Source organism: Aspergillus piperis, assembly GCF_003184755.1.
Source record: "Aspergillus piperis CBS 112811 unplaced genomic scaffold BO85scaffold_4, whole genome shotgun sequence".
Taxonomy (NCBI): Eukaryota; Fungi; Ascomycota; class Eurotiomycetes; order Eurotiales; family Aspergillaceae; genus Aspergillus; species Aspergillus piperis.
In genome coordinates this window covers 495,328-516,694 of record NW_020291594.1, presented here as the reverse complement: position 1 = coordinate 516,694, position 21,367 = coordinate 495,328, and the positions used below count along the sequence as shown (strand labels likewise).

Genomic DNA, 21,367 nt, shown 5'->3' with positions numbered 1-21,367 from the left:
GAGAAAGCGAACGACAGACCCAGGAACCCGGGCAACCGAAAAGGGAAGAGGAGGGGAATATTAGACTTCCGTTACTATGGACCGGGAAGTGGGCAGAGTAATGGTACTAATAAGGTCACAGTGAATGATGCTAGCCAAGTGGGTGCCGCCATGGAGACAAATTGTATGATATTAATACTTTCCCCTGAGGGAGACTTCATCCGCTACGGAGTAGTCACGTCGAGCCAACGAGACCCAAGGATGATAACTGGGGGCAAAAAGGTTGTATCCCCTGGTTTGGCCTTGCGAGGATTCTGGGCAGGCACTGGACAAGGTCTGCGTCACGGCTGAGGTGGTCAGACACGGTGACTGAAGGAGGAGCAAAGGACGACATCGATCCAGTGGAGTCTCGACTGGAGACGGCCCCAGTGAGAAAGCCAGTGTTGGCAGCTGTGATAGGCGCATGCGCATCCGCAGAGGCTGGCATTATCCACTTTTCGACTCGGTCGGGAGGATCGTTCGTTGCGCTGACCGGCCGGGGAAAGCAACGAGGGCGTGTGCACTGTGTGTCCTGCGTAGTGCGTACACACTGTAGACTATACGAAGGCGGAGCGAGAGAGGAACAAAAGCTTGTGCCTGCCGCGTGTCTTACACACGCTCTGATTTGCTGTTTTCTTGTTTTTCTCCCTCGGTCCCCTGCGCCGCTTTCATCCTCCCTTTCCAGATGGATTTTTTTTTTCTCATCCCCCTTGTTCTCACCTGTCTTTTCCTCCTTGAAACCGAGGGTCATCAACGGTTTAGCCAAGGGTTGGAAGGAGTCCAAGATGTCATTCGCTTAGGGTCGGACGAAGGAGTGGATAATTACTACAAGGTGGTAACGATAGGGTCACCGTGGAGCAAGTTGGTGTCGGTCCTTTTTAGGCAACGATGCAATAACTCCGAGAGCCAAGGGGGCCAAGTATTTAACCACGATTTTGCCACGGTCGCATAATTGTGCACATATAATTTCCGCGCACCTGTGATCCAACAGTTGGCTATCCCGCTTGCTGATCCTGTCAGAGGAGTGTCGCAGCATTGACGCTGCGATGCAATTGAGGCCAATCGATGCGAGCCATGGATCAGGTACATTGAACCTGTGGTTCAACCATTAGAACAGACTGAAAATGTAAACACAGTTGTCCAATCTAATGGTCATAATACCACTAACATTCAATTGGCCGTAAGTAGTGCGAAAATAAAAACTAGAAATTAAAAATTAAGGACCCTAAGTAATTCGAGGTGCAATAAGCACAACTTTCGCCCTCGGAGGGACCGTTCCAAAACTTTCTACCGGCGTTAGACAACACTCCGGAGAAAATATTATAAGTCTGGTAAATGAATAAATAGAAACTTCGTCTAAGCGCCAGCTCGGTTGGCCAAATGTTTTGGAGGTCAGGAAGAGAAGAATGTCTCAGCCGGATAATGTTATAACAAAGAGCTTGAAAGCGACTCGAGAAGGACCATATTTCTGGCCCTGAGAAGGAATCAAGAGAGTCAGGAACTTACTTACCCACTCGCTCAGCCCATTAGCGATAAGAAGACGCATTCGGATAGAGGGTCCGAACTACCGAGCGCTTCTGGCTCAATTTCCTGGAGATTAGACCAGGGAATGGGCTAATAACGTGCAGGAGTCAGAAGTACAAGTGGACAGGGTAATCAAAATCAGAGGGTGTCTGTCAGGCACATCAGCCTCAATCTGAGACAGACAGGGGAGGTCGTTTAATTCATTTAATTAACCCGTCCCCTGAAGGAGGGAGGACGACAGGAGCCGTCATGAACCCCTCATCCTTCACGGATGAAGCTAAACGATGCAGTGGATGCAGCTTGTTGGATACTTGGTTTGTCCAACCTTTCCGAGTTTCGCGAACCCTTCGGTCACCTGCCGTAATCTATCCAAACCATCCGTGGGGGCTGAACTTCTGCAGTTACCATACCATACAGGCTTATCTCACCACATGTAATCATATAATCACGTGCCTCATTGTCTCCCGCCTTGATGCCTGAAGATGCCTAGTTTCTGCCTGCCGCGAAAGGTTGGGGAAGGCGTGCCTCAGGATGCGCATCTTGTTGGGCGAATCCCAATCCAGCGCAACGTTGATCACCCGACCCTTGTTTCCCCTCTCTTCTTTGCACAAACCCCTTATCTTCTTCCCCTCCCACCTTCTTGTCAAGGACAACTAACCCCCCCGGTCCTGCAAGGCTCAAGCCTCTGTCTTTCCTCCATCAGAATATGGTTCAGAAACCTAGCAAATCTATCCATCGCGCTAATCGGACTCGTTCTATCGCCGGTGCTGCATCCTCCTCTTCCCCGCTAGATCCAGACATGGACCGGAAAGTCTACATTCCGCTCTGCTTCTGTCTGATTTCCTTTGCGGTGATGGTCTATGTCAACTGATCGGAGACTGGGATTTCATTTACCACGGTCTTGAACGAACGTACTATCTTCTCAGATCACGGCATAAAACCTATCTACTCAGGTCGTAGAGCCATCGAGTTCACGCTCTTTTGACTCCCTATGATATCAACGATAACCCACACCGCATGCCCCACCTGAACAACGCCTCGGCATCCCAACGCCCCATCCAGACCGATAATTTTCACTCGCTTGAAAGCCAGTCTGGGTACCGCTTTCGCAAAGCTCAGAACCACCATTTATCACCATTGTCATCAGCCACGCAAAATGAGTAGAAAGATCGCACCGTATGGGACCGCAACGGGAAAGGGCCGGTCGATCGACGACGCAAGCGGGAGGGCACTACGTATCCCACTTACGGGACCTCGGCCGCGCCACAGCGATCAATAACAGGTGCCAGCCAAACCATCTCGCAAACCCGCGCCATATGCAGCTGCACCTATCTCGCAATTTTCCGAACAAAGCACGAGAAAATCGACTTCAGCGCAACATGTCGGAGTTAAGACATTGTATTCGACACTAAAGAGAAAACCACCTGCTTAGTGACTTACGTACCCACGTACGCTGGACCGCCACTATTGCTTGTTTGTGTTTTGCTTCTCTCGGTGCTAGGCCAGTTGCCCCGCATAAAGGGTGACAACAAACAGGCCAGCAACCAGCCTCTCTTTTTCTTTCCTATGTGGAATTGCTATCATTTTCTTTTCGTTATCTACTATACCCAATAAGGTGAAGAAATTTCAACCTACTGCGCTATAACACATTGTTACTATTACCCTCAAAGCCTAAAAATAACCTTATAACACCACTACTATGCATTAGTCCTTTCTAACTAGCTCATATGACCAATATCGTATTTCAGACCTTCGTATTCTATCTCCATAGTCCATATACATCACTATCCCAATATTTAGAGCACACTTTGCCTGTCACCCAACCCCGCCCGAAACAAAATTCAATAACCCACCCAACTAGCCATGCATTAGAAGATTCCAGTCTAGACTAGTAAAAGCAACATCTGCAGGAATAACGCCGCCATCCTTAACCGGACCGATAGCACGCGGTGCCCTAATTCCCCACAGCATGGATAAGACAACCGCCCAAAAATAGCCGGCATAACAACAAGCCCCAAATGAAACATGACAGTGATGAATGGAAGGAAAAGAGAAGGGGAATTGGACCACCCGGAAGCTTAAATTCAAGACATTCATTTCGGTGCAGTGCTTCTTTGTCTTAGCTAGTAGTTCTACTCGGAGATTGAAGGTCTATACATAGATTCATTAGTGTCGGAGGAAGTTTGAGTTTTTAGTACACAGTACTAGATAGAGAGATAGATATCGTTGTCGCAAGTGAAACGTAAGACAAACCACATAGATAGTAGTACCATAGCAAGCACACCTCCTACTATCCCTCCCTCCGTTACGAAGAAATCACACTACTGCACAGTAAGTGGCAACCAGCAATGTACTGCTATGTGGATATGCCTAATGTTAATTAATGTATGTATGACCTGGCGAAGCGGTTGGTGTCATAGTAGGTTCCTCAGCCTTGGAATGGTTCCATTCTGAGAAACTTCTCCCGGGGTTCTAGTGCAACGGGCTTACTTCATTGGTTATCTGTTTGATATGACGAGAATGAAACGAAACTGTTATCGATTGCTATGTCTGCTGCTATGTAGGAGGACAAAAAAAGGAAATCAGATCAGGTCGTGCCCGGGATCGAACCGGGATTGCTGGAATCAGAATCCAGAGTGATAACCATTACACTACACAACCTTAGTTGTTGAATTGGCGATTATTTTGACATTATAGCCCAAATTGCATTTGGAAGTGATCGGGTTCTGTTGGAGGGTCAATTGTTTGATGAGAAGGGTTGGTGCTGTGACAAGTTTGGGGTTGTGATGTTAGGCTGTTTTGTGTTTGGTAAATTTTCGATATCTCTATAGTTGCAGATTCCTTGATGCTTGTCAGTATCGGTAACTACCATTTGTCATTCTATATCTTTCTTTGCATTCGGTATACTTACTCTTGTGCTCGGTCTGACATTCCCCAATGCAAGGTACCTCTATGTATGCTGCCAATCCCTCCACTTTCATTTCTGGTGCTCATCCAATCGTGTTCTTCTGGGCCCTGGCATATCCCTGGCCAGTAAGGGGTACAAAGGCTATAGCCCTTGTGTCTGTCATCGATCCCTTCCTGGCTTTCGGATCCTTGGCACTCCCAGGTACATGCAGTCAACCGTCAGATATACTTATGGTCTAGCCATATCAGCAAGCACCGGACACGCCATTGACATCGTATATATCCGGTAGATAGTAGTGCAGCGATAGCTTATCCTTCTTCGTCATTGAAGCACTCCGCACATGATACATAACTCATCAATGATTCAATTGCTATCGACTTAGCAGATATCATGTACCCGCGCTCTGCCAACACACCCACCAAAAAAATCACACTACGGTCTCCTACAAGCTTTCTTTCCTTCCTCGACTATTCTGCTCCAAGACAGAGAGAAGCAAAAAGGTCGTACCCGGGATCGAACCGGGATTGTCGGAATCAAAATCCGAAGGGATAACCATTACCCCATACGACCTGGGAGTTTCGAAATTTTGCGAATTTAGAAAACTTGAGATTATGAAGCTCGTTGTGTAAGAGTTGGGAGTACCCTACGGGTGGTTGTTATGTTTGGGACTCTTCTGTGTGGGTGTATAGATGGGGCATTGTGTAGTGGGCATGTTGAATGTCCTGGCGTGTGTTTATGGGTGATAGAGGCGAAGATGTTGATGGTTTGTAGCATGATCAGTTGTGTAGTTATGGTCACACACGGGGAAATATATAAGTAGCGTACTGAATGACATCACTCGAGGTGCCCGCCTGCCAGGACTTATCTAGAGCTCGAGGAGATCACCCAGCACCTCCGTATCATCTAGATGTCTGCAGTGGTCACTGCCCACTACAGTAGTCCCGAAACAAAAGGACATCAACTGCAAGTAAATCAACTCACCGGCATCATTGCCATCAACTACACCCCATAAGGTGACCTGAACGAAACACCAACCCTTTGTCCACCTATTCCACACGATACCGAAAGCATCCGGCCCTGTATCAGATCATATGCATATACTTTCCACCAACTCGGCCCAGAGTACATATCAGTAAAAGTAGCCGAGCAGTGGAACCATATCCTTCCACCGTCTCCGAACAAAGTGTGCATGCAAGTCTATGCAGGGCAAACCCGTTGCTTTGTGTGGGCTTAAGTTTCGACGGGTCTAGATCAGAGGCCTCGACCAGATCCCATAATCTGGTCAACTGTGGAACTGTCTCATATGTGGGGTACGGCCCTGGCCAGACACATGGCCATCCATAGCTCGTGGAAGGGCCGTTGACGTATCTTCGGTAGGTGAGCCGTGAAACTAGCGGGTATGAGAAAAGCCGTTGGCTGAGGGGTTTGGACTTCCGAGGACTGGTGTTCCAGGGTACTGGGGTACCAGTGTTAGGAGTGTTTTGTGGTTGGTTGTTGGGTTGAATCAATGGTTCAATTTGTAGTCTGCTGGAATTTGGGTTGGGCGTGCAAAGGTTCATAGGATAGTTAATGGGCATGCGAAGGGGAGCAGTTAGTGATTGTGCACTGGTAATAGAGACACTTATGCATTGCAATCATAACTTCATGCTATTATGGAGAACTTGCAGGCAGAGGACACAGGGGAGAAAAAAAATAAAAAGAAATATAAAAAGGTCGTGCCCGGGATCGAACCGGGATTGCTGGAATCAGAATCCAGAGTGATAACCATTACACTACACAACCGTTTTTGTTGAAATGGTGTTTTGAATTTTGCTTGATATCCCTATACATCTGGGCACATGAGGTTCACGATCACAAGATTATGAAGAATATATATTTCACAAGCAATCAGACAGTTATCTATGAGTACCCCGTCAAAGTGTCTCAGTGGTTAATCCCACTGAATAGCTGGGCAATCCTGCGGTCGAACGCAGTGACCAGTCTGTAGAAGTATTAGCTGAGCTATTTCTATGCCAATAACACTTTTCGATTATACTTACATCGTTCAGAACATACCCCTCGATACATCGACACGCTAAATTGCACTCCTTTCTGTCAACTCCGAATTGGCCCGCGTAGCATTCACCATCACATGATTTGGTGCAATATGGTTCGCATCCGTATGTTCTATTACCGCCAGGCTGAGCCAGCGAAGTGTGTCAGCATATACTATAGAGACCCTCGTGCTAATTTCATATACTGCAAGGAGACAAGTTCATACACATGATGGTTCAGCAAGGACCTGAGTCCCCAAAAGACCAAGAGCGAGTACATAAGAGATGGTCTTCATTTTGCCAGCAGCGAGTCTGTTTTTTTCGCAGTGCTCCAAGAGGAGAAAGAAGAGAGATTGCGTAGACTGTTGTGAAATATCATGGAAATCCTGACGGTATTTATATGTTTATAAGAGCGAGCTGAATGAAGGGCTGCATCAGTTTATGTCATATTACTTCTTCTTCTCCCTCTTCAAGGCGCCGATCTCACATCGCTGGTCATCTCCTTGGATATTTCTGATTGCAGCACCAGAGGAACCGTCGAAGGAATCACTAAGTTTAGTGATACAGCAATAGATAGGCAGGAAACTTTATATGTGGTTGTTGCTTTTCCGAAAGTCTGATAGTCATATGATGCTATATTTAGAGACTCTATTGGATGGGAACTAACTCGGGTTACACGATCTTCCTAGTACAGATATTGACTATCAGTGACTATTGCTAACTATCAATAACCTGTACTACTCCCGACCGCGACTCACTGTGATATTTCTTTGCTTTTGCAAAAATACAATGTCTGCAGACGGTACTATCCGATGACATTCCACATCATCACTCATATCTAATTACCGCTGAATATATACCCAACCCAGGACTACATAGTAGCTGAAAGCAGATCTAAGGCCAATAGCATATATGCCTCAACCTATCTCATAGACACAGAAAAGCTCTATAGTAATATCATCTATATTCTTATACAATCACCCCACCCACACAATATAACACCCTAACACCCCAAAACCTCCCTCACCGCACCCCTAACCTCCCCCTCATCCATAATCCTCAAACCCAGCCTCTCATTCCAATTCCAGCGCATAAACTCCCCACCCCAATACCCCTCCCCATACATCATCAGATAATAATAATCAATAACAGCCGACATATCCCCCCTCTTCAACCTCTCCTCCGACTCCTCAATAATTTTCTTCACCTCAACACCCTCCGGCATCCCAAAATCCACCCCTAGAACCTCAGATACAATCTTCGTCAACCCCCTCTCCGTAACCACAGCCGAGCAAACATAAACTGGCTGGTTAGCGGCAGCTTCGAAATGAGTAGGCTCCAACAACTTAACAATAGCAGTAGCGATATCACTCAACAGTGAAACGGCAATTTTCTTATCACCGCCATCGTGGAAGACAGCTTTCTTGGTTATAGGGTTAGGGCCTAGGACGCCGTACTTGAGGGCCATGTCGAAGAAAGCGCCGGTGTTGAGGGAGGTCCAGGCCGTAGGGGAGGAGGTGTCTTGAATGACGGAGTTCAGGTACTGGCGGATTAGAACCTTTTCTTTGGTGATGGGAAGGTTAATGGTTTGGGGGGATTCCATCATTGTGGTGTATTCGGATGGGATGAAGCGTTTGACGGAGGCGGCGAGGCAGGCATCGATGATGATCTTCTCGGAGGTGAGTTGGGGGGAGGGGACGGCGCTGTGAAGCGGTTTAGTTAGTGTTTGGGGAAGGTAGATAGATATGGTGTTGGTTAGTTATGGACGCACCTGATGACGACGTCCTGGCCGGTAAATGTCGAGATCAGTTCATCTTTGTTCTGGTAGTCGACTTTGATGACCTTGAGGCCTGCGGGGCCTGGCTTGTCCGAGTCCTTGCGCTGGATGGCGGTGACTTCGTGGCCGGCTGCTGAGAGAGCGCTTGCAATGTGGGATCCGAGGGTGCTGGTGGCCTGTAGGGTATACTCTGTTAGATATGATGGTTGTATGGGTTGATATGCTTGTAGCAGTAGTAAGTGTACGGCGTACCCCGAGAACTGTAACCTTCCTGATCGTAGTCATTTTGACCGAAGAGAAATAAGCAAATGCTCAGAGGAGACCAGCTTGATCAATCCAGAAAAACATCACAGTATTGGGAAGATACTGCAAATAGTACTACATATATCTCTACCACCAAAACTGATTTCACTCCTCATACTATATAATTCCTATGGTGATCGTCTTCAACGGCGATAGTCCCAAGTCGGCGTTCCGATGTGCCGACACGCCGACTTCAGGGTTGATCTCAACCCCGATTTGGGCTCAGTTACTGCACTGCATCTGCATATCCACAGTAAGGTGATAAGCAATTCCAATGGGATTGACTAAAGGGGTCGGAGTCTCGGAGTGTCATTTGTCAGCCAGCAGAATGGCATTTTCCCTGAGCCTTCGAGAAGAATATCTATAGCATTGATGGCCGTTTGCCCACTAGAGAGGACGTGATGCGACATAAATACCTATCTAAGATTACGAGGCAGCGGAGCCGCCATGGGAATCGAACTTATGCGCATGCAATGTTCCACCATTGCGATCATAACATTTCTAGCTAGCTAGCGTATTATGTCTCTACATTCGTTATACATCAATAGTAAGGAGCATGAACGACGTAAGCAGCTGCATTTCATCGCTACCCTCCGAAAACAGGACTCAAACCCGGGAGATAAACAAGCTGTCAGACACACCCTAACGTGTGAGCCTCATGCGACAGCTTGGCTAGACGGCGCCAGCGCCAGCGAGTGCCATTCTCCTCACGCAGACGCATGCATGTTGAAAACAGGATGATAGCACAGAATGAAGGCCGAATCTTGTGAGAGGCCAAGGGACCAAGAGACATTTTAACATTGAGCGGAAATAGCGGAGGGGTCATCAAGGAGAGGGCTTCCAGGAACGGCATCCAGGGCGACGGCGTGTAATGCAGGCTTGCTTGCGTCTTGGATCAAGCCACGCTGGCGACGATCTAGCTGTTCCTTGACCCAGGCCGCCACTTCCTCGTCTTCCGTTACATTGGACCCACCCTCCTTCGTCGAGCCGTTTGGTGCATCATCGGCATCGGTGTTCGTGGGGGGCTGCATAAGCGACGACAGCCAGGGATGGCGAAGGAGCATGCTGTACGATGGGCGGTTGTTCGGGTTCTTGTCCAAGCACGCGCGGACAAACGAGTGTGCTTCTTCAGAGTAGCCCGTTTCAGGGAGTGTTGGCGCGTCACCATGAACGATGGCCTTTACAGATTGTCAGTATCCTGAAAGACGAGGTAAGATACCAGGGAAGCAATGACTTACGTGCAACTGGCTGAAGATGTTATTGAAGGTTTCGGGCGGGTATGGATACCGGCCAATGGCACACTCGATGATGGACAAGCCCAAGCTCCAGACATCGCTCTGGACACTGTAGGTTCCGCCTCCACTTGCTCCAGACTGCTGCACACCCCCACCTGCAATGCGCTCGGGGGCCATGTAGCTCTGACAACCAATGTTTGTCTTGGCAATACTGGCAACCAGGTTGCCGCTCACACCGAAATCGCAGATCTTGACCTGTCCGCGAGAATTGACGAGGATGTTCGTGGGCTTGACATCGCGATGTATGATGTTGTGGTCGTCCTTAAGGGTCCTCAAGCCCATGACAGTGGATAATGCTACCTTGCGAAGGATGTTTTCGGGAATTCCCTCCTTGTATAGTTTGTCGATCGAGCCACCATCCATGTATTCAACGCAAATGTAGACCGCGCCTTCTTGGAAGAAAGCGCCGTAGAAGTCAATAATGAATGGGGACACACAGCGGTGGAGAATCTCCAACTCCATGATAATCTGAGCGAACTTGCTCTCGTCCAACTCCAGGCGAATCTCCTTCATCGCCATGACAACTCCAGAAAGATTACCTTCCGTCTTCCCTCCGGACGTCGTAGTGGAGTCGCCATCCTCATTGCGACTTATTATCCCCCGCAATCCCATCCCAGGTTTGCGCATGTGCGGACGGCTATGGCGAACCTTGTACACCGTTCCGTAGTTACCCTTGCCTAGCTCATCCAGACGATCGACCTCGTCTAAGGAGATGCTGAAACTCTGACCTGATGAGAATTCGATACCGCCGCCATGGAGGATAGCCTTGTTTTTGAAATTGAGCGTCCCCGATTTCGTATCAATGAAATCTGAATATTTGCTGAATGCGGTTTCGGTGGGAGCAGGCCCGCCGTTGGCAGGCTGCCCAGGCGACGGCGAGCCGTTTAGACCCGTAGCGTCCGATAACTTCAACCCCGGCTTCATACGTTTCGCAGCCAGACCACCGGGCTTAGGAGAGCTGCCACCGGGGGACCCATGAGGCACAGAAGGCGAAGAGACCCAGTTTTTGGTACCAGGACGAACAGCGGTGGGAGGTATCCGGCCTGCAAAAGCACCTGCCAAGGGGCCATTTGCGCCTGGTGAAGGCTGTACTGATACTGGACTGCCACCCGATGCCGCCGGAGAAGCCCGGGGCACCAAGCCAGTCGTATTGGCATGCGCCAAAGAGGGCGGGGCGCCCTGTCGAGACAATGAGAAAGCCTTCATCTTCGCTAATATATCCTGATTCAATCCCCCTGGCTGCGCGCCGCTCATTGAAGCTTGTGGACGATTCTGAGGCGTCCCAGCACCGCGTCGGGCGGCGTTGAGTTGACCTAGATGTGTCGACGACGGGGTGATTGAGGGTTTATCGAGAGTCGGGCGGAGGGAGGGTACTGAAGCGTACGATTGTGTCGTGGCGAGGGAGGGTGAGAGGTCGTCGTCGGTGGTGTCGGAGCGGTTATCCATATCTGACAGGGGTCTGGACGAGATGTCCGTGATAGGCTCCCCTTCTGTTGCCATTTTGGAGGAGGTATTCGAACAGCACAATTGGTATCGGGAGCTGGAGCGCAGTGGTCCGAGAGTGCCGTCAAAACAGTCTCACGGAGGTCGGGGCACTTGGTGCATGAACGGAGAAGGGGATTGAAGAGAGGGAACGAAAGATCGGAAAGAGCGGAAAAATGAAGCTATCAAGATGTGTGAGGATAAATGGTGATAAAATTGCCAGTAGAGAGGAAGTTCAATGTTGGTGGAGCCAGAACGCTTTTCCAGAGGGGGGAAGTGGAGGAAAGGAAATCAGGTTTCGTCGACGCGGGGCACGCCTCAGGCTGTTCTCAAGCAAGCTGATAACAAGGCACAACAGGGACGGGGAGGATGGAGAACAGATGGTGCGATCCCTCGCAAAAATATTGGTCGGGCGGCTTGAACTCCGTGACCAATAAGAAGGCAAAGAAAGGCAAGTAGAGAAGAGGTCAGGACTTAGTACAGTGGTAGAGGAAGAGGAACATGAAACAGACAAGAGAGAGAGGGGGGGGGCAGAGGGTCGATGACGGTACTTAGTGGGGGGTGGGAATGACAGGCAATAAAAATAACCGTGCAGAGAGAAAGAGATGGATGAACGAGCTGTTAAAGGAATCGTTTGGAGGCGAAACCGGTGGGGATGGATGGAAAGGGGGGGAGAGGAAGGATAGATATGATGCAGGCTCAAAAGAAAGGAGAAGCAAGATTCAGATAGCGGCAGAGAGAGAGAGAGAAAGCGAGCAACGGCCGACAAGCCTCGGGAGGGAGGGAAAGGTGAGGATAGGGAAGGATAAGTTAACAGAAGGTTATAAGATGGGAAAGAGAGTGAAAGAGAGATTGTGATTAGTCGAGGCAGATGGGGCCCAGCAAATCTGCCAGGCTTGCCTCCCGGTCGCCTCAGGCTGTCCAGTCCCCGACCGCCCAATCACACGTGCCAACACCGGCACCTCAGGCACAAAGTCAATGTCTACGCAATACTTTATTTAATCTCGCCCTTTTACATCTCGTCTACGCTACTCAACCCTGCCGTTCAGCTGCGGAGTGTAAATTGGCTCACGCAAGCATCCGTGGTATTCCTGAATTTTGAACGTGGCAACCAACATCGTTTCTGCCTGAATATCGCCACCCCCCGTCGGCCGATGGATCCCCGATCTTTCTTACCTTAGGCCGGGGTGAACCTAACCAAAGTACGGGTCCCATTCCACGGGTTGCAGTCCAAAGAGAAATCATTCATGTAAGCTGATCATTCCATCCCGGAGATATTAACAAATAGTAGCATTACTACTACTCTACATGATTAGCCCGGGATGCCCAGGATCAGATATTGTGGCTTATGACATATGAAGCAGCTCGTTTACCACCACCCCCTGTGTAACAGTGGTCCCCTCTCCCTCTTATCATAGCTACCACCGAGGATCGCGAGAATCTTTGCCTCCTTCAAGGCAGTAGCTCCCTCTGGCACAGGGATTTGAGCACCCGTCAGTTCAAAGCCCGAAATCGTTTTCGTCGACCAAATTATGGCCAACGGTCGGTGATAGAAGCCCGAGATCCATGGGGATAACGGGGTTGGTCGGCAGTAGTAGACATCATCAGTGGGTGTGCAACGCCCTATCGGAGGGGTTCCCAATCTTCAGCTGAGGATCAGATGGGGCTTGTCCTCGGCGGGAGCCACTCGCAATAACTGGCATGATTGTGTCACCGCGATGATTGCAGCAATATCCTGAGTAATAGCCACCAGTTGATCAGTCAACCATTTTTCTTATTCCCCGGCCCTGGGCGTTTTTATTTTTGCCTCTGTCTTATCAGGGTTTCCCCAGTCTTGGCGACATATAAACGGTTCTCATTGTCGGGCTCGCACCCGGCTTCCTTCCCTGTACACAGCCCCGACAACCTTGTGATGAATCAATGCCCCGAAGCATCCCAAACTCTAGGAGTGGATCCTTGCTTCTATCCCACTGCGCAGTTTCAATATGTTGTTGATGCCAAGAGGGCGCTATCAGTGCAACTACTGGAGTGGATCTGCTGTCCTGGGATTGAATGCGGGCCATACTGCGAAGAACTCAAAAGACTATCTTATTGGCACTCTGTATATTGGGTGGTCGGCTTTAAGCCAGGTCTTTCCGTGTACGGATGGTAGGCCAACCAAAGACGAAGAAGGTACCGTTTCATCATGATGGTTTGGTACAGTAGTAGTGCTATTCATGCTGCAATATGATGGTAGAAAAAAGAAGTAGTAAATCTGCCCCAGAGTCTATTAATAACTTATCTGGACTACTGTAGAGTTTAAGCAAGATAGGCCCCAACATCGACCTCTGAGTCCGAAGCCAATGCAGCAGCTAGCGGTGTCGATCCTCGGCAGCGGCGGGCAGTGTCCAAGTGGGGGAGGGAGAGAGTTGCGCAATGCCGCATTGGAGGAATGAGACTCACACCACTTCCATCCCTTGTGGTTCCGGACATCTGGGGAAAGTGGCAAGGTTTCGTGGAGATCGAACCACTTGTTTCAGGTTTTCGAAAAAGACGATTGCGAAACAGATAAGGTTTCCATTTGACTTGAATGGAAGCGGAAATGTGAGCTGGAAGGAAAAGAGAAGGATGACCAGAGAAGACCGGGTGTGATATCAGCTCGCATTATCATTGGCCGCCGATCATGACATAACCGCTGTGGAAAGTTTCATCATCATGAGTTGCTTTGCTTGAAAGTGTCGCGTCGGATATTAACTATGTGGCAGAGTAATGAACAAGAAGGGATATACCAAATAGACCAGTCATGTTTAGAATAGAGGGGTTTGTGGTGATATAGTAAAAGCAATATCACCACATAGTAACTCTTTTTGTCTTTATGAGGCTTTTTGGCTGTACTCTGGTGTAGTAGTTACACCACTCCTCCCGGCTATTCCCACTATGGCCACTCAACTCGCAGGAAAGTTAACAACACGTTCCTTCTCCTTACTGAGAAGGGTTTCATTCAGCTTCTAGTAGAATTCTCGCCAAGAGAATGTCTTATCTCGCGTTTAGTCTTCCGCTGAAGGGGTTCCGATGGTCGATACTTGTGTCACACTGCCAAGCATCTCGAAGGGCAGGGGGAGCTGGGAAGCTCTCTCCTACCTGGTGGATATTCTGCCGTCATCCGTCGGGAGGGACAAAAGTACTAGCCCGTCCTTCAAGAGCGTGCTTTTCGATGGCTTCATATTTACTTATTCCCGCTCTCCACGACAGTCACCTTTATCTAAATGAGCTCTCGTCATGAATCCTCATAGAACTAGAGCAGTAGTACTACTACTACTTTCCCATACTTGACTTACTATGTATTTTGCCCGTACTAAAAAGGTATCTAGTGGAAGGCCCCAAGCCTTGGCAGGTCTGGGCGCAGCGCGAAACTGGGCTGGGCGTTCGCCTACAAATGATTCTGATTGGCCATTTGGGACCCTCCCGGGTCCAGAGAGTCCGGGAAAGCCTGACGATGATGTTTTTGGGAATTCCTTGTAGAAGATTTCAACAGAGACAGAGAAGGCAAGACAGACAGACAGTCAAAGACTCACCGACACGATCGGCTTTGGTATTAAACCCGTCGGCGTCCCGCTTCATTCATTGGAATCTAACTTTAGTTATCTATCTAGACTATCTTGGTGTGTATACTGTTAGTGGCTTTTAAAAGGGTCTGTTCTGGCCCTTAGTCCTGTACCTACGCATTAGGTTGAACTGTTTGAATCCAATCGTGCTTCCGTGCAGTGCCAACTCTAATCCTATTCGCCTACCGCCTGCCTACCTTTGTTATCTATCGGCGTCATCATCTTCGACGGCATTATCGCCATCGTCTCTCTCTGTTTCTGCCCACAGGACTACCTTGTGGTTGCTTCCCGTTCGCGTCGTCATCCCCCATCATCCAAACTTCCCCTTTCACTTCCCTTTCATCTTTCCTTCCCCGGATTTTTCCCTAAGAGTTAGTTGCCTGTTCTCTCCCTGCCACCCTGGCTGCCTCGTGCTTCCGCCCTCTTGTCGATGGCCATTTTTACTGCCCCTAGATCTCTTCAAAATGCCTACCCGTCAATCTCCTCTCAGTTCATGACCCAGATGGGCGCCAATCCCGCCCTCCTTCAAGATGGCAACGCCCACTCCAGCCACCCCTCGTTCCTCAACCTTGTCCTTTTGGTTTTCGAAGCTGTCCTCGAGGTCATCTGTGTGAGTTTGCCGGGCTACTTTGCTGCCAAACAGGGCATGTTCGATGCGGACGCCCAGAAGCTGGTAGCAAACCTCAACGTCACTTTATTCACGCCCTGCCTGAGTAAGTTGCCGGGTCTCTTTGGCGGTTCTTTTCAAGTTTCAGCTGACCACAACTGTTAGTCTTCACAAAGCTTGGGTCCCAGCTCACAGCAGAGAAGCTCACTGATCTGGCTATCATCCCGGCCATCTTCGTTATCCAAACTCTGGTCTCTTATTCCTGCGCCTTCATTGTTTCGCGATGTCTCCGGCTCAAGAAACGCCCTTCCAACTTTGTCGCCGCCATGGCCGTAAGTGCAATGTCCAGTGCTTTCCACATTTTACTTCTTCCCTGTCTTTTCGCTGACCCGTGGCAATCCTCCTAGGTTTTCGGAAACTCGAACTCGCTCCCTATCTCCCTTGTCATGTCCCTGTCGCAAACTCTCAAGGGTCTTCACTGGGATCGCGTCCCGAACGATAACGATGACGAAGTAGCCGCTCGCGGTATTCTATATCTGCTCATCTTCCAGCAGCTCGGACAGCTTGTGCGGTGGAGCTGGGGCTACCATGTGCTTCTTGCCCCCCGGGAACGTTACTTGGAAGAGGCAGAACCGGACCCGAATACCACCCTCATTGGACAGGGCCAGGAGCGATACACGGACAACCCGGAGCAAGTTGATCCAGATGAGCCGTTGGTGAGGACTCGAAGCTTCGATGAACAGACTCAAGCATCCGGAGCTTCGCACGAGGACTCGGATGCGTTCGCATCTGGTCAAGAAACACCCGTGACCGCACGAGACTATCCGTACTCCAAGGTGTCGTCCCGTAGCGGTGGCGAGGAAGATCCCGACCGCCCGCCCCTGCTTGATGATCCCCCTGCGCCGTTCATGCCCCGACAAAGCTCCGCCGGTGATATGCTTTCATTCCCTGCTGTACAAGAGAGCTACGAGAAGAAGGGTCTGGTTGCCCGCGTCAAGGCGTCCCTTCATCGACTCCGTAGCCGCATCGCCAGCGGATGGGCAAAAGGGACTGGGGCCATATTCCGACGTTTGCCAACGAGGATGCAGAAGGTGCTAGCCGTGTGCACAGGCTGGATCGGAAGGTTCTTTCATGGGTTGTGGGAGTTCATGAACCCGCCCCTGTGGGCCATGCTTGTCTCGATCGTGGTCGCCTCGGTACCGTCGCTCCAGAGCTTGTTCTTCGACGAGGGCACCTTTGTGAGCAATTCTGTGACCCGCGCGATCAACCAGAACGGTCAGGTTGCTGTGCCGTTGATCCTCGTTGTTCTGGGAGCCAACCTTGAACGCAACACGCTTCCTAAGGAGGCGCTGGAAGATGTGGAGCACCCCAAGGAAGAGAAGAAGTTGATTTTTGCTTCTCTGGTGGCCCGCATGCTTCTTCCCACAATCATCATGGCCCCTATCCTTGCGTTGCTGGCCAAGTATGTGCCGATCAGCATTTTGGACGATCCGATCTTTATCATCGTCTGCTTCCTCCTGACTGGAGCTCCGTCGGCCCTTCAGCTGGCGCAGATTTGCCAGATCAACAATGTTTACGTTAGCGCCATGTCGAAGCTCTTGTTCCAGAGCTATGTGGTGTGGTAAGTAACATCAAGCTCGTATCCACAAATCAACCACTAATGATGAATTATAGGATCCTCCCTTCAACCCTTATCCTCGTAATGTGCGCCTTGGAGGTTGTCGAATGGGCGTCTGCCTCCTGAGATATGAAGCTTATTTTGTTCGACTGCATCGATCTATATTATTAGGGTGATCCGGCGTTTGAGTGTTCTTTTTCTATTTTTTTATTTCCTTGTTCACTGTATTATTGACAGCAGTATGGATTGGCATGGATGGGAAAGATACCAGATTGGAGCGGCCTAGGTGGCTGTACCCGATATGTTAGCCTAACAATGATGATTTCGAGATACCTAGCACATACCTAATCCCGCTACTACATAGTAGAATCTCGGGGAAAGCCCCCAGATTCTGAAGAGCAAAGGAGCGATATGGTCAAACACCAACGACCACCACCCCCTGACTGGTTAAGAACCAAACCGCAAAGCAAAAGCGCCACAACAACCACCTTATCTACCCCTCCCCCACCCCTCACAGAATCCTAAAGCAAGGGGTCCATAATCAAGACAAATGCAGTAAGAAAGCGCGGGGCATTTCATCCAAACACCTATGATTCCCCAACTACAAAAACAAAGTACAATAAAGGGATATCACCTGCCCAGGAATAAAGTTCACGGGTAGCATGCAGCGTGACTCTTTGGGGGGGAGTTGGTGCTTACCGGCTTTCCCGCTATTGGGAAGCCCGAGGATTCAGTATGAAGTAGTATGCTTATTGGTTGATGGATGTATTACGTAGTTGCTTTGCATTTCTGGATATAGCGATATGCTGTGTAGCGTTGGTGGTTCTTTTGGTAAGTACTTTTGGTAGTACTATACTTGATACTTGCGATTAGTTCACTTTGATATAGTCGGGGATGATGGTTATACAATATAACTATTTTGTGATACTGTGGCGGTATGATATCATGGTAATGTTGAATCAGGTTATGGTGAGGTCGTGTGAGAAAGTAGTTGGGGTGTTGTGTTGTGTTGTGTGTTCATTGTTGATCATGGGGGTATATGTGCTAGTATATTTATTGGGAATATATATATTATGATACCAGTAGTAATATTATTATTGCTCGTTTTAGCTGCTAATATAACAACTAAGTAATAATGTACTGATCTACGGGTCCATCATCCTGTGCGCCTTTTATATCATAGTGGCAAAAGAGTGTTTGGTCGACGGTGGCGTCCAGGGAACAGGTTATGCTATCTAGATGAGAGTGAAAACCTGCTGAGGATAGAGAAGACGAAAAGAAACATTGGTGTGGTAAGGATACATATGGTGTTGTGGAAAAAAAGAAATGCAAAAAAGGTCGTGCCCGGGATCGAACCGGGATTGCTGGAATCAGAATCCAGAGTGATAACCATTACACTACACAACCGTATTTGTTGAAAGAGGCAACCTTATTTGGCTAAATAAAGCAATCACAGAATAGAAATGGTCTTCCATGCAACAATGTGCCCTTTTAGGTAAATGGCGTCTCTCATTGATTCCATTATATTTTTTATATACAGGTATTTACAACTGCCTCACTCTATCTGCAACAGCATGGCCATCCCACTCGCTTGGTGCCAGATAATATGGCAATGGAATAACCAAATCCCTGGGTTATCTGCTCGGAAGCGCAAGACTGCGTGCCCGCGGCTGGGAATATAGACCGTATCTCGTAGCTGCGCGCGGGAGAGGTCATAGGGAGAATCTGTTCTTGATGAGCTAGCGGGATGTGGAGCTAGACCAGGTGGATGGGCATCTGTGAAAGGGTTGTAGGCGCCCCAACCTACGGGTGCTTGGTAGGTCCTTAGGATGTAGAAGTGGTGGCCGTGCTGTTTGATGTTAGCTTGGTTGAAAAGACCAACTCGACAGCGAGGAGGAAACATACCATGTGAAATGGGTGGCCACTATCGTCTAGATTATTGACTACTAGGTCGATCCATAAGTCTTTGTCTTGACCAGAGGACAGGCGACGGGAAGTAGTTGGCCCTGTTGATAGCACGAGCTGATTTTTATCCCACTTCTCGCGGGGAATGTCAATGAGTGGTGTGTCAATCTGAGGCCTCCATGAAGTTCGATTGAAGAATCCATAGGGTACGTTGTGGTTTATGGAGAGCTTTTCGATCTTAGTGTACACCACGTGGGTTTGATGGGGCTTTGCGGGGAGGCCGGAGAGAAGTGACTTTCTCGTGGCGACTTCGGAGAGTGAGATCGTATTGTTTGATGAAGATATACTTGACGACAGATTGTTTGGTGAATTCGTTATATCGAAAGTCTGGACAGATGCCAGAGCTGGGTTGGGGTACCTGAAGCACCTAACCGTCTGTTAGCGCAATTCGAACCATGGTACCGGCCAAGACGTACTCTTTATCTAGATCAATCGTCAACGAGCTTGGAGTTTCGTCTGGACTCGGACGTAGTAGAATGTCCATACGCTGGCCCGGGTAGAGTACGCCGGCTGAATTGGAATCTTGTTGTTCGACATCAATGTTGTCCACTTGAATGAGCGTAAATTCTCGGTTCTGAAAACCTAGCGTGACTCCTGCAACGGAGCTATTTGCCTGTCAGCTATTATTTCTGATTATTGGTAGGCGTACAGCTTACCCCGTATTTACCACTCGGACTCTATACGTTGCATCTCCCTTCGCATCCAGGTATGAGACATCCGTTTGTCGAAGGATACAGTCCACTGGCCGTGCAGGGACAGCCATAGAGCAATCAAAGTGACCCACTCCATTGATAAGTAGCGAATCTGGGACGGGCTGTTTCGGGTTAATTGTCGTACTCAACAAGACAATATGGCAAGACTAACCTCGTTCCCAAACGACCCGGCACGCATATACCAGGAATAGACCTGATCTGCCGATCGATGATACCAATCCCCAACTAAGAGTAGGATGTCCTTATCATAGCTGCCAAGTTCCTGCTGATCTGCACGAGCCAACAGTCCCCGGACTGTTGGCTTAGGAGAGGGTTCATGCACGATGAGCCCCCCATATAGGCCATCGGCCCTGAGAAGGCCAGAGTGAGCGTGGTACCAGAATGTACCGCTTTGATCTGCGGGAATCGTGAAGTTGTAGGTAAACGTGGACCCCGGAGGGATAGGACGTTGTGTCACACCAACGGCTCCATCCATAGCATCTAACTGACTTGTTAGTCAAGCAGACCAGCCTATGCCCAAGCACTTGACTTACTCTCAATATGTGCTCCATGCCAATGGATGGAGATTGGTTCTTCCTCCAAATGATTGGTCACGCTTACTATCAAGCGGTCACCAGATCGTGCTTCAACCGTCGGTCCAGGAAAAAGATCTAAGTTGTACATAAGTATGTGGCTTGACGTAATAAAGAGAATAAGAATTACCATTAATCAAATAAACCCTTTTCAGCACTCCATCCGGGCGTCGATGGTCGGCAGTCACTACCCAGTCATGATGTTGCGTTGAAGGATTGCGGTATATGTGATCCTCCGGATGGAGCTCGATCAAAGGGCGCGATACATCGGGCCCATGTACCGTTGGATGTATCTGGCTATTCGAGATTCTCGATGGAATCAAGAGTTGTAGAGGGCTTGGCTGCGAAATCTGTGCCACGAATAGCAGAAGAATCAGGCCACAAATAGTAGCCGGATACAATACAATACCCCATGGCAATCGTCGTAATCGCAACGACGATGACTGCTGCGAGTTTAACAGAATACTTCCCTGTTCTTTCATCTCTTGACAGTCTGGTAGGTTGTTCTGCGTTCTTCCACATCCTCCATCAGACCCAGCACGCTTCTTCGAGCCCCATGTGTCTTTAAACCCGGATCATGACTATGAGCCATTTTGAATACATGTGGGGCCAGAAACAAAACAGTGGCTAAACTGCAGAATACATGTACCTGTCAGTATGAACAGATTGAGTAAGTGATGTTCAGGTCCGCCACTGACCGATGTTTTGAAACAAGATTCAACCAAGGTTCGGCCAAACAGGTGGCTTTTGTATGGACTGCCACCCTGCCTGCTGCCAGCTTTTCAAACTCAAATTGGCCTCAAAGTTGGTTCCTGGTCAATGGGTTCAGGTACAATGCCGATATCCAGGGCCATGGCGGTGTTGATATTAGCCGATAGAGAGACTGTTGCCGTTGTGGATATATCAAAAAGGTCCACCGTGAAGACCGCCACCTTTAAACCACCTCTGACTGATTATCGATGGAAAAC

At 49.1% G+C, this 21,367-nt stretch overlaps 5 protein-coding genes and 4 non-coding genes across 9 annotated transcripts; 1 reads left to right on the top strand and 8 right to left on the bottom strand.

The window, feature by feature from the left end:
- Window positions 1-77: 77 nt before the first annotated feature.
- On the bottom strand, window positions 78-1,149 carry BO85DRAFT_221789 (uncharacterized protein). The gene has a single exon (XM_025654706.1). The coding sequence runs from the start codon at window positions 767-769 to the stop codon at window positions 215-217; it is 555 nt and encodes a 184-aa protein (XP_025518148.1). The 5' UTR covers window positions 770-1,149; the 3' UTR covers window positions 78-214.
- A 2,982-nt stretch (window positions 1,150-4,131) lies between these two features.
- Window positions 4,132-4,203, bottom strand: BO85DRAFT_t71. Its single transcript has one exon. It is a non-coding gene; the product is annotated as a tRNA-Gln (tRNA).
- Window positions 4,204-4,948: 745 nt separating this feature from the next.
- On the bottom strand, window positions 4,949-5,020 carry BO85DRAFT_t70. The gene has a single exon. It is a non-coding gene; the product is annotated as a tRNA-Gln (tRNA).
- Window positions 5,021-6,160: 1,140 nt separating this feature from the next.
- BO85DRAFT_t69 lies at window positions 6,161-6,232 on the bottom strand. Its single transcript has one exon. It is a non-coding gene; the product is annotated as a tRNA-Gln (tRNA).
- Window positions 6,233-7,492: 1,260 nt separating this feature from the next.
- BO85DRAFT_391696 (aromatic alcohol reductase) lies at window positions 7,493-8,623 on the bottom strand (the record flags this gene model as incomplete). The annotated part of the gene is made up of 3 exons (XM_025656820.1): window positions 8,513-8,623; window positions 8,255-8,436; window positions 7,493-8,186 (listed from the first exon to the last, which is right to left on the bottom strand). Coding segments are annotated over exons 1-3 (909 nt in total), but the record flags the coding sequence as incomplete, so codon positions are not given.
- A 591-nt stretch (window positions 8,624-9,214) lies between these two features.
- pbs2 (mitogen-activated protein kinase kinase PBS2) lies at window positions 9,215-11,632 on the bottom strand. Its single transcript, XM_025654705.1, has 2 exons — window positions 9,802-11,632; window positions 9,215-9,741 (listed from the first exon to the last, which is right to left on the bottom strand). Exons 1-2 carry the CDS (start codon window positions 11,356-11,358, stop codon window positions 9,358-9,360), a joined length of 1,941 nt encoding a protein of 646 aa, XP_025518146.1. The 5' UTR covers window positions 11,359-11,632; the 3' UTR covers window positions 9,215-9,357.
- Window positions 11,633-15,354: 3,722 nt separating this feature from the next.
- Window positions 15,355-17,344, top strand: BO85DRAFT_391692 (Auxin Efflux Carrier superfamily; the record flags this gene model as incomplete). The annotated part of the gene is made up of 4 exons (XM_025656819.1): window positions 15,355-15,637; window positions 15,697-15,863; window positions 15,939-17,152; window positions 17,206-17,344. 4 exons carry the CDS (start codon window positions 15,355-15,357, stop codon window positions 17,273-17,275), a joined length of 1,734 nt encoding a protein of 577 aa, XP_025518145.1. The 3' UTR covers window positions 17,276-17,344.
- A 1,140-nt stretch (window positions 17,345-18,484) lies between these two features.
- Window positions 18,485-18,556, bottom strand: BO85DRAFT_t68. The gene has a single exon. It is a non-coding gene; the product is annotated as a tRNA-Gln (tRNA).
- A 148-nt stretch (window positions 18,557-18,704) lies between these two features.
- On the bottom strand, window positions 18,705-21,253 carry BO85DRAFT_457102 (laccase; the record flags this gene model as incomplete). Its single annotated transcript, XM_025661490.1, has 8 exons — window positions 18,705-18,998; window positions 19,055-19,481; window positions 19,531-19,719; window positions 19,771-19,928; window positions 19,979-20,307; window positions 20,361-20,477; window positions 20,530-20,749; window positions 21,233-21,253. The coding sequence occupies 8 exons, from the start codon at window positions 21,251-21,253 to the stop codon at window positions 18,705-18,707; spliced, it is 1,755 nt and encodes a 584-aa protein (XP_025518144.1).
- Window positions 21,254-21,367: the final 114 nt, after the last annotated feature.